The following is a 12,875-nucleotide window of genomic DNA, read 5'->3' as shown; positions in this document are numbered from 1 at the left end:
GAGTGGCCCTTCTCTGGACCCTCTCCAGGTTATCCGCATCTTTCTTATACAACATTTGGTCTCTTTTTCTTGAACTCTGTGGATTTTCTGGACACCTAAGGGAGTCACCATCTAAGTGGTCTGGTAAAACTAAAAGAAGGTTATTTGAGCATCTGAGACTCTTAATGACTATCCTTTTTCATACCTATAGTACATGGCCATACAAGACAGGTCTCCCAGCCTATAGCTTACCTTCCATTTGGAATCAGATGGAAAGCAGCTCAGCTCTGCTATTGCCATCTGAAGATGGCCAATGACTTGGTACAGGTCAGCACTTCTCACTTCCCTGCTTGTGGTGGGGCTCAGCAAAGTCTTTTTCTGAGAAGTGAGGGAAAATAAGAAGAGGCTATTTTGTAAAATGGAAGAGTGGCAGTGATCATCAGGGGGCAGTAGAAAGTTGATGTGCAGATGTGATATTCAGATCTCTTTCTTTACTGGTCTGTATTGGCACGAATCAAGTACAGGCCAGCCCCCTTAACCTGTTGTAACAAAGAACTACTTTAGCAAACAAAATTAATGATGGGTGAAAATTACTGAGAGAAAATTCAAGTAGCCAATTTCTCCAGTCCTCTAAGAAGAGGTTCCTTGGATTAATACTCAACTTGCACACTTGAAACACTAATCCTGAACTAATAAACAGTGCCTTTTATCCACACCTTAAACACACATCAAGCCACATGAATTTGGCTGATCTGTCCTCCATGAAGAAATTGAGAATGTGGAAAAGAGGTTGTTTTGGGTCACATTCCCCCCACTCCCTCCGCAGAACCAGGGGTCAGCCAGCACAACTCTATAGCTTCAGAGCTGCTTAGAGTTACACAGACTGCAATGCACTCCTAAAGCGGTGGCTCCCAACCTTTTTTTGCCATGACGCGCTGCTGGGAGCAGAGTGCGGTGGTGGCAGTAGCCCGGGGGCAGGGGCAGGGGAGCTCCCAGCATGCGGCGCAGCTCGTCCTTTGTGTGCAGCACTGCCAGCATTGTCCCCACGACCCTCATTTAGGTTGTGACCTGAGGTTGGGAACTGCTGTCCTAAAGGGTCTGAGGATCACTGAAGCACATCACACTTGTTCATTTCTCCTACCCCAGGCATTGAAAAGCCAGGTGTGTAAGGGGACAGCTGGGCATAGACCAGGTTCAGTGTCAATTTTGCATACAAAGACAAGCGTAAATTAGTTTAAGTAGAGGCCAACATGTGGCCCACCATCTCCATGGTCCTTGCCTCCCATGACCGTGTGTGGCATGCATCCATAGATAGGCTGATTTACCAAAATGAAATTACACATTGGGAGCTTTCATAAAAACGGACATGAAAAGTCCCAGTTAATACTGTCCCTACTTGCTTCTGAATCCTTTTCAGGGCCAGACCAATTACTCACGCTGTTTCTATGGCACAGAAACACCCTCTTTCTCTGGTATTTTTCTGCCATAGAAGCTGTGCTGTAAAAGATTCAGAAGTGAGCACACCTGCAGATCACACTGTGATGTACTGAGCATTTCAGATTTCCTGAAGCCAGAGGGATTTAACAACATGCTTTTTCCCTTTGGCCTGGGTGGAGCTCAGGAAGAAGCCCAAATGTTTCTGCTTGTGTAATTTTGAATTGAGATCAGTTGAATTGTTTTCAAATGTGGTGTTTTTCCATCTGCTGTATACTTCAGTGCTGTAACTCCAAACACCAACTATGTGATATCATGTGCTGTGGCAGAGAAACAAGAGAGGGCAGTTTAGATTTGTTTGAATCACTGGGTCTAAACTACTTAAAATGCTGCTGAAATACCAGCTGTGTTTCATGTGACTGCAATACAGCTCAACACTGACCTGTTCTTGGAGAAGCTCCCAGACAAATGGTGGACGCCTTGCATTTAAGCCTTCAGCAGTTCACCTTTTGCAACCGAGTTCTGTTTCATGCGGCAAGATGTACTGGCACTGCCCATAATGTTTTCTCTCACAAAAGGGTCCCAGGGAGCTGTGGTTTTGGTTTGAAGAATATGCATGTTCATGACAGGTTACACCATTTTGTATTTCAACAAATGTGAACTGTTTCAATGCTAACACATAGGGTCAAATTTTGCAGTTGTTAATACAGGAAAGCTCTCATTGGCTTTTGAGGAAGACCTGCAGATTTTGCCTCACGCTGCACAAGAATAGCTACTTCAACACTGATAGGTTTTTTTTCCCTTTTCTTTTTTTTTAAAGAGAACATCATGTCCATGGCTTAATGCTTATGCAAGAAAACTGTACTGTGGCTGCATGTTCCCTGACAAGATTAAGCAATCAATTCATATAATCTCTAGTTCTGTTGATTGCTTTACTGCCAGTAAAAGGACATTTATATAACCTACCTGCACAGAAACCACATCCCTTTTGTTTGAGAGATGACACTGATGGCAGCCTGAGAAATTTTCATGTGAGGTTTTGGAGTTGCAGCTAGGTTTCACTTTAATACGTGCCCAAAAGCAACTTAGTGCCTGACCTTATGCTTATTTTTATTATGAGAATTGTTATTAGGTGCCCAGGATTCGCTCAATGCAAAGCTTTCTTTTAATGACATGATTATGTTAGTTGAGTTGAAAAATACTCTAGAACACCAACTGCCACTAAAAGCAATGCCATGTGTCTTTCACTGTTGGGAAGTGACCACACTGGGCTAAGTCATTGAAGAATCACTGTCAAAAAGAGATGACTCAGATGTTGGTGATACCAGGGAGCATAAATGTGGATCAGGAAGATGGAGGAAGAAAAAGATAGAGAGATCTTGGGATGGATTAGAACACAGGTTGATGAAGAAGTGGTTAGTGGAGAAACATCTCTTTCCGTTCCGTTGTATTAAGTCATCATCTTTTTCTTTGGTCCGTTGCCCATGTCACCATGACCACCACTACTACCACCACCATAATTATTGTCATGTCCTTCTATTAACTCTGGCTGTCGATGTCCTTCGGGACCAGATTATGACTGGCCCTGTGCAAACGCACAGTCAGTCAAAGAGGAGGTGCTTACAGCTCCCTTTCTACTCCTGAGCTCCAGAACCTGGTGTCAGTTCCTACTAAATGCCAGACATGGAAAAGAGCAGCAGATTATGGGCTAGTTGATGGTATGTGAGATACCATTTTGTTTTTCCTTCACCATATTGCAAACAAAAGGAAAGAAACAGATTTCTAAACTGACATTTCATTTCACTGAAAAAAAACAGCCACTGCGTGACGACAAACCTTCCTTCCAAGAATATCTGTTAATCCTGGGTGCTATGAAAATGTTAAGAATATTAGCATGGGTGAAAGTGTGTTCAAAAGCTTCCATGAACCACTGTTCCAGCAAGACTCATACTAAGACAGGAAATACTAGGCCTGTCTGCTGCCCCCCACTGCCCTGTGCTGCATGGGGGGCACTGCCATGAGCCCCCATCTCCTGCCTGCTCTCCCAGCCCCAGCTTCCGGCTCTTAAAAAAAGGAAGAAGAAAGAAAAAAAGCCCTGACTCACCGGCTTCTATCAGGAAGTGGGGGCAATCCCTGCTGCACCCCACTGCCCTGCACTGTATGGGGGGCTCTGCGATGAGCCTCCAGAAGCCCTGATGGCTGTTGCAGCAGCCAGTGAGTGTAGGGTTTTCTTTTTGTTCATTTTTTTTTAAAGAACCAGGAGCTGGGCCCAGGCAGGGCAGCTATCAACAGGAATGGGGGCTTTCACTTTTCACAGAGTCCCCCATGCAGTGTGGGTCAGTGGGGGGCAGCAGGGATAACCACCCCTACCTGGCAGGAGCCAGTGAGTGGGGGCTTTTTGCTTTTTTTTTAAAAGAAATGGGAGCTGAGTGGGGCAGCCATGGGGAGAAGGGAGGGCTGGGAGAGCAATGCAGAGGTTGGGGGGTGCTCAGGGGGTGAGGGAGAAACAGGGGATGCAGCTGGGCCTACTTATCGGCACCGAGTCCGGGTCCAGCTCCCTGCTGCAGCGAGTGGGGACTACCTCAATCTACAAAGCTCTCCAAATCTTTTCCAAATCAATTCAGAGAGCTTCAAATTGATTCAGACCTTTTTATTATTGGTCTTCTGATTTGATTCAGATTAGGAGATTCAGCTGCCGAATCAGGCCAAATCTCTTCCAAATCATATCAGCACCTGAACCTTCACACAGCTCTAGGAAATGCACCCCTTTCTGCTCCCTTCCCACCCCCTCACCAAAAGGCAGACATAATAGAAGTGTTTGAGCATATCTACCGGAGTAAAACATGCATTGTGCCCAAAGGAAAAGCAAAAACAACCGTCAAACCTGATGCTACTTGGAAGGTTTTGCAGGGTCACACAAAAATAAAATGCAATATAAATGGGCCTTTTGTGCCCCAGTTTGGCAGAAGCTTGGAACACGTTTCTTGCAGTGCAGGTATTGTGGGAGGGAGGGAAGGGATGCCATGGTTACTTATATCACTGAAATGATCTTTCTTTGTTTGATCCAAAGAGCGGTAGCCTGATATTAACTTGCCTGGGCCAAACTTGGCACAGGGTCCCTTGAGAGGTCTGAGAGAGGAGAAAGTGAAGTTCCATTATAAGGAAAAACAAAGTGATATGTTAATGTCATAATAGTACCTGTGCATCTCTGCTGCAACTGCCAAGGGGGCTACCCTTGTACATAGGGAGAGGGAAATTAGGAGGAGGTTATGTGTTTGGAGTTGGAGTCTTCTAAGCTTTGGTAGCCACCTGCACTATATGAGCATTCGCTACATATCCACACGTATTAAAACTGCAGGAGGTACCGACAGTTCCATACTGTCTGTTCTCATACCACTTCCTTACATTAGCACTCGACATGTTATGTGTACCCCCCACCCTCCTCTGCTGTTCAAGTTGATTAAGAATCCAGGGAGACTGTTACACAACAAAAGTGATCTTGCTTTAGCTCTGGAGGCAAATAACTTACATGCAGAAAGTACATATTTAATTTATTATTTAAACACTGTTGGCTTGTGATACGAAAGCATTTGCTATCTCCTGCTGCGTGAACAGAATTCCCAGGAATTCACCTCATGTTTGTGGTTGTCCACAGAGGGGCACATTCTCAGCTCCATCTGCAGAAGGTGATGCATGCAACACTGATTAACAGGAATAAAAGCATCACTCCTGGTGTATGGAAGAAATATCCCTCTGGCAGCTTTTTAAAAATCCCACAATAGGGGATGTTTAACATTTAATGACTAGTTTTCTCCATCGCTGTCTGGTTATCTGGTCTGTTGTTAGTGCTGCTTGTCCCAAAAATATCAAAGATTCAGTTCCCCAAAGCTGGCTATCTTCTAAAGTGGTACCTTTAGCTCAGCCAAAAATTATAGACTTGATGCAGAAATCACTTGGTGAAATTCTATAGCACATATAATGCAGGTGGTCAAACTAAGTGACTCTTTTTTGGAAAAATATTTGCTTTGTGATCCATGTACACATATGTTGGACATTCTCTGTCTTAGATAAGGGAATAATATTTTATTTTAGAAGCCAATGTACTCATTAAACTATCTGAGATCGCAAAATAGATGGGAAGCCCTTCTATGCACTGTATGAAAATAATCATCAGTACTATATATTGTAACTGTGGCCTGTCCCATGAAGAACACAGTATATTCATGCATGAGAACAAATGGTCCAATGAAGATTATTTCCTGATCATTCAAGGAAATTTACATTAGGGCCTGTATATATCTTGTCCAGTCTAGGAGTCAAATCCCATTTGCCCAAAGACAAGCTACTTAAATCTTGAATCTACTCAATCTTGTGTGCCTTGCAGTCAGAGAAACAAAAGGTCCCCTTTTCTGAGCTGAGGCCTCCTATTAGACCATATATTTAAGTGAATAATAGATTCTGGGCACAAGGCTGCCCAGATGGAAATTTGACTGGAGTTGACTTTACTGTCAAACAGTTTATTTAAAATGTATTGAATTTGCCTTAAGATATCCCCTCCCTCACTTCCTATTTGGCTTAGCACATACAATACTTCTATTTTCTCTTTTGGATACAGAATGTTTGTAAAGCTTAGAAACCTCAAGACATTCACCCACATGGCATATTTGTCCACAACACTAGGCAGAGTTAGATAGTGCAACCAGGAAGTTCTAAAGAATTGGTCATCACAAGTTAATTAGAGAATCTGTACTAACTAGATATAGCTCTTCTGTCTTTAAATACATTTAAGATCATATGATGGCAGCAAAGACCACGTAGGTCTAATAAATGGACATGACAGGTTTCTTCTTTATGCATAAGTCTAAAACCACTTTACAAAGGAAAGTATGCATTGTAATCACCATTTCAAACTGAGGCTGGGAGATGCAATATAACTTGCCCAAGGCCAGACAGAAAAGGAGTAGCAGAGCTGCGAATATATCCCAGATATTCTGACCCTTAACTTTTGGAGTTTAGTGAGAGCGCTGCAGGTGGCTGCGCAGTGTGTATAGGATCAAAGTCTACAGGTCTGTAAATAGGGGACACCCTTTCAGAGGTGCCAAGCTCCACAGTTGCCACTGACATTTCTGAGAGCAACAGCTGCTTTACACAGCTGAAAAATAGGCCATTCAATAGGGCATCACTGTTTTGATTTGTGGAGCTCTCAGTAACTTTGGGTGCTACAGAGGCTTCCTCTCTGGGGAGCATAAAACCATTATTTCCCTCCCTCTAGGGTCAGTGACATGCATTCAGCTCCATTTCTCATACATTTCCTCTTCCACGTGGAGAAAATAAGAAACATTGTACTTGCACTGCTTACCTTTCTAATGGCAAGACTGCTGTATTTCCTGTCTGCAGGTGAGAGGCCTTTCGAATGCAGCTGGCAGGAATGCAACAAGAAGTTTGCTCGCTCTGATGAGCTGGCCCGGCACTATCGCACTCACACTGGAGAGAAGAAGTTTGGCTGCCCTCTCTGTGAGAAACGCTTCATGCGCAGTGACCACCTGACGAAGCATGCCCGGCGCCATGCCAACTTCCATCCCAGCATGCTCAAGAGACGGAGTGGAAGCAGTTCGAGAACAGGGTCAGTCAGTGACTACAGCCGTTCGGATGCATCGAGCCCCACCATTAGCCCTGACAGCTCCCCGTAAACCTACCTGCACTGGACGTCAGCACTTTGCCTCTGATCTATATTGTGGAGTTTAATTTGTGTTGCACACTTTTTTAGAACTCTTTGCTTTTCGTTATTGTTTTATTTTAAAAATCAATAAGTAGCTGCCTCTCACTGCAATTTCCGAATAAATTGTCTTCACGTCACCAAACAGGCAGCTGGCCTAACCTCATGGATAGATGGACCTGAATGTTTAATTCAGAGACTTTTGCTGGCTTGATACTTCATACATTTTACAGCCACAAATGGATGTTCTTGACTGTTGTTTGTAAAAAACAAGAAAACCGTTAAAAAAAACCCAAGAACTTTAGTTCACCTCAGGTGTTGAAGTCATTTTGTAAGAACAGATTGCACAACACACGCATATGTACAGTTACAATCCAACTGTGTCGAGTTTTGTCCCCCCTTCTCCTTTCTCAGGGATGGATATTTATATCACACAATAATTACAATGAAGACACACCCCAACCGCAGCCTTATTCTGTAGATATATTTGCACTCGGAAGCTTTTGCTAGGTTTTTTTCACACACTGGGGGGCAAAAAAAGGCAAACAAACTGGAATTTAATGCCAGGCTCTTGTATTGTTTGATGTCACAGTTACATACTTATGTTTGGGAATGCCCATACAACGGCCCTCTCCTCTTTCATCTAGCTGCTCTTTGCTTTTGATAGCAAGTGGCCATTTTACTTCTTGCTGAAGATGCTCCATAACCAGCTTCCTGTTGCAAAAACCTTCCTGAGGATGGATAAATTTTTTTAAAACTAGTTTAAATTTCCAAGAAAGATTTCTAAACGAGATGCCTTAAATCATGTAACCTAAGCATAAGGAAACACATTTACACTGGGTAACGCTTTTCCTGCAAGGTAGTATGGAATTCTGGAGGCACTGCGTCTTCTCCTCCCCGAGTGTTAAGCTCTCTGCACTGCCTGTTGAATATGGGACCAGCAAAATATTCAAATCAAACCACATTGACTTGAACAATTTTATTTTTTTGTTAAGAACTAAGAAAAGAGCATAGCTGAACCAGTTGTTCATCAAAACTTTTAATAAGGTACTTACCTACTGTACAGCTCGATGTTAATAGGATAAAGAAATTGCTTAAGACAAAATTTCTGTACCCTGTTGCTTCGTAACTGTGGTCACTGATAAAAGGAAACAAAAAAAATCATCATAAAATGTCCTTTGACTGGAAAAATAAAACATGCATTTTGAAAAAGTGTTATAAAAATGATGTTTTAGCTTAACAGTGCTTCATGTTTCCCTTATATCTATAAAGTCAGGCTTTCTTTACTTCCAAATCATTGTATATTAAAAAAAAAGGGGGGGGGGATCTTAATTAATTTTTTCCATGTTGGGCTGTTCTATGCTTTACAACTGGTATGTGCTTTACAAATGATCTGGAATACAGCAAAAGAACAGAGCATTGCAATGTAGCAGAGTCTCATTGGCAGCGAATACACTTTGTTTGGTTTGGCTGGTTTGAATGGTGCATATAAAACAAAATCAGGTGCTTTTATAGTTTTGGACTTTTTTCATATTACTGTACAAGATAAATGCAGTCAAGTGTAGCATAGTGAAAAGAAATTATACACCAAACCTGCTGTTTGATAGAAAGTGAATGCCTCCATATTCCAAAGGAATCTTGATTCATATCTTATTTGCTGCTTTGCATTGATTCAATTTTGCCAGTTTTTAATTTTTTTTGTACTGTATATTAACTGTGAGAGGCTAACGCAGTATAGATTTATAAGTAGTTTCATAGGTACTTGCATAACATTTAAATTCCTCATAACATCAAGCACTCCTTCAGTTGTATGATTGGAAACTACTTAAATATAGGTGAAAATACAGATATTTCAGTGCATTTATGTATATTTGGTTCAATCATCACTATTACAAAACCATTTTCTTCCCTAACAAAGTGTAAATCACACTAGGCTGGAGTTTTTGGTTTGAAATAATGAATAGAAAATGAAAGAATGGAAGAAGCCTGTTGTAAGAGGCTCTGTGAACTGTTTGATCTGTGTATGGAGTTGCTTGCTCACTGTGGGTTTGGGAAAAGCCATACCCATTTACCTCCATAGTTATAACTTTTGTAATCTCTTCCAATGAGATGCACAACATTGACATTTTTATACAATTCGGGTAATAGGAATTCACATTCCAATCATTTCTGTGGCTGATAGAAATGCTTTTGTGCTGTAGCTTATAAAGGGGCAATAAAATAATTAGATAAAGAATTTTACAGGTTATTTGTACCTAGTGCACACACTTTTAAAACAATTAATTAGATGTCAAATATATTTCTTACATGAATATAACTTAGTATGGGTACAATGATATAGGAAACAAACTGAAAACAAAGAATAAATATGAAGTGCTGGAAATGTATCAGCTGAAACAGTAATGGCCTTTATAGTCCGATTGCAAATGAGCATCCATTATTTTCTCTAAAGAAAGCATTATATTCTTCCTACTTCTATGTGCAGTTTGCAGTTCTATTCCACCCATTATAATAGATTTCTTCAGGTTATAACATTTTAGCATAAATTAAAGTAATGGAAATGGTTATAGATTTAATTATAGGCAAAATGCTTTAATAACCTTCATCTAGGCATATTGCAAGCTTGCTAATAATGTTTGAACAGCAGCAGAGGAATATGGGACCAACCTTTCTAAACAGAAGTGCCAGGCAGATTTGTTTATCCAAACAACATACTAAATCTTTTTTTATTTCCTCCCCAACCTTGAGGTTTTAAAATTATTTTGTAAATTTAAACAGAAGCTGAAATATTCAATAGAAGCTGCTATGAAAGGAATTCCCACCTCAGCCAATTCATTCCATGAGACCAAATTTCTTGCAAATACCTAAAACTTTAGGAAGGTTTCTGAATCAAATCTTCACACCTTCAGAATGTCTTCCATCTCTGAGATAAACATGTCAGATAACACTTCTAAATTGCCAGTCAAGAATTGTCATTTTTTAAACATCCCCCCCACCACAGACTGTCAAAGCCTCTATTAAGCGCTCTTTCGGAAAGCTGATGATGAATTCCTTCCCTACATTCTAGCCCACTAGTTGTTTTTATAATTGAATGCGAACAAAACCTCCTGCCAGATTCTTACGTGTAAAGATGTAATCATCTGTCCAGAAGCAGAAGTGCCACACCGTTGTAAGACCCTTTTCTTGTGATAATTCCTCCAGTTTTGCAGATGTGAGACGTTTGAACAGCTCAGATAAAGTTTTTGAAAACTTAATGCCTTTTCAAGCTGACCTCAAGCTCCAAGAACTTGCTGTTTAATTGTGTGATCTCACGTGAAAGCAGGTTCCCATCACTAGATGCTCAGGAAATACTGTTCTGGTAAGGTGCTATTTCTGCCCACTCCGATTTATGGAAAGCTTATCTCACTCCTTCCACTCCCAGATGTCCTAAAAACTCAGGTGATGGGATAGTTGTGAATAACAACATTGCCTGCAGACTTTAAATCTTTAATTTCATTCTTTTAGAATAGATGTATTTAATAGTAAAAAGAAAGATCTCAGGGTTTGGTTACAGTTGTCCCCAGTGCTAGTTCTGGAATTTGGACTGAACTGGCATGATGAAGGAAGAGTGCGCAAAACTGAATACCTATCTTTTCAGCTTTCTTTGCAATCATAAAGGCTTCTTTTCTTCTCTTTTAACCTACATTAAAATAAAAGTTGAAGCCACTTGATATTTCTCTGTAAATTACATTTAAAGTGATATAAACTGTTCCAAGGCTTCTCTTCTTTAAGTTAATTTCACTATCCAGCTGAGACCAGTGAGGGATGAGAAGGATGGTATTTTCTGTCTCAGTGGATTTTTAAACATATTTTATTCTAGTTATTAGAAACTTGCAATGTAATGCATTAACCTCCTTTTATGCAAGATCCAAGTGCATTAACAGCCATACGACTTCAGTTTTCCGTCTTTCCCACTAGGAGAAATCCAGATTGGTAAAGTCTAGACAGCTATGAAATGTCCCCTCACTCCTCATGTCCGCAAACTAGTTGTTCTTGCTTTTGTAATATTTGCTTGGTATCGGTTTACATTACATAATGGTAAAGATATATATTTATAAGAAACCATCAGAAGCCTACGTTTGATAGGAACACCTAACTTCTGTACAGGATGACATGTTTTACTATGCATAACTTACCTTTCCTATTGCATTGTTAGCTGCAGTAAGTTCTGGCCCTGCAAGCCTCTGTTCAGCTTCAAAACCTCATTACGCTGTATCATTTCAGGGCTATTTGGTCCATTCAGCCAGTATGGAATCAGGGGTAAGAAAGGGCCATGCAAGCTCATACAGTCCTAGCTGTCCAAGTTCACACCCAGATTTGCCCAGTCCAGCAGAGCAGTATAAGTTCTAAGGTTGGTATTGTGTGAACTGCACTGTGATTTTGGAACCATGCTTTATGAACAAAGAGTAAGAAAAATAAATTCTTCATATTTAAAGCTACTTTTTCCATAATCATTTGCTTTGCTAATGTCACCAACTGATGCCTACAAATCTACTCCCTGGTGCTGTCTTACACCATGTGTGTACTGGCGCTTATGTATGGACTATGCCAGTGAACAGTATAATGAACTTTATATTTTTAAGTGCTGGGGACAACCATAGAGACAACAGGTGGTCTAGAAAATACCCAAAAGATGCTCATGTATCTGCTAAGGAATATAGAGTGCATGAAACCATCTACTGGTGTAGATTTTCCTATATGTATACACAGACACACACATAACCTGTCTGAGGGGCGGTCTGCAGAGCAACTATAGGCATCTTTTTTATTACAACCAGAGATGGACCTGAACCAAACATCCCTGAATTTTGGGAGAGTTTAACTCCCCTTTTGAATTTTGTGGTTTAGTCCCATCTCTAGTTACAGCTATAGTTACCTGTATATTTACAAATGCTGTGTGCGTGTATGTGCGTCAGTGACTGTTTGTGTCAGTGTGCAAATGCACATGTTTACATACATATTTTCAGCTTTTGGTGAAATTAAATGCCATATGCATCATTTTCACCCAGACAGTTTTTTCAACAGCACATCAATGCTTTCATGGGTCACTTTTCAACTATCTAAATCACTACATTGAAGTATTACAGTTGTACAAATATATGCCGATCTATTCTTGCTCTGCTGTAACTTTTTATGTATTTTATACTGCATAGATTATATATTGTGACAATGTCCTATGCAAAAAAAATTAACAATTGTAAAATATTGTCTTAACTTGTATGCATGGTTAGCAACGTTTACATTTTAAAATAAAATTTATAATTAAGTGGGTTTTTTTTATCATTTTCCTTTCCTAGGCATCGGACTAAAAATAGTTACTAGGAATGGGTAGAAACAAACGTTCCGCTAATCTACAATCATTTTGGATCTGGAAAAAAATAAGGGAAGGTTTTTAGATCTAGTATTGTAAACAAGAAACAAAAAGCCTAAGTAGAAACAGGGGTTTAAGTTGAGATAATTACATCAGTTACAGGTTTTTGAATGTCATCACTGTTAAAAAAACTAAGGCACTTTAATACCAAGACAAATCTTACATGTGTGATGGTGGCTTGATATTTATGGTCTTCTGCCTCAGGGATTTTAGGTTATAGAGTCAAATCCAGGAGACCTTGTTCAAGACTAGTGCATACAATGGTCCCATTGACTTCAGTTCTGCTCATGAGACTAACCCTTATGAGTCAAATTATACAAATGCCCCCTCCCATTT

At 40.4% G+C, this 12,875-nt stretch overlaps 1 protein-coding gene across 1 annotated transcript in view; it reads left to right on the top strand.

Annotated features, from left to right (window-relative positions):
* The window catches only part of KLF13 (Kruppel like factor 13), a 51,105-nt gene extending 38,670 nt beyond the window's left edge, over window positions 1–12,435 (top strand). Inside the window, exon 2 of the mRNA XM_019533431.1 lies at window positions 6,811–12,435. Within this exon, the coding sequence (XP_019388976.1) occupies window positions 6,811–7,103 (293 nt within the window). The 3' untranslated portion in view covers window positions 7,104–12,435. The remainder of the gene's footprint in view (window positions 1–6,810) is intronic.
* Window positions 12,436–12,875: the final 440 nt, after the last annotated feature.

This window comes from Crocodylus porosus, unplaced genomic scaffold (assembly GCF_001723895.1).
Source record: "Crocodylus porosus isolate Cpor-Errol unplaced genomic scaffold, CroPor_comp1, whole genome shotgun sequence".
In the NCBI taxonomy this organism is placed as follows: domain Eukaryota; kingdom Metazoa; phylum Chordata; order Crocodylia; family Crocodylidae; genus Crocodylus; species Crocodylus porosus.
This window is presented reverse-complemented; position numbering and strand designations above follow the sequence as displayed.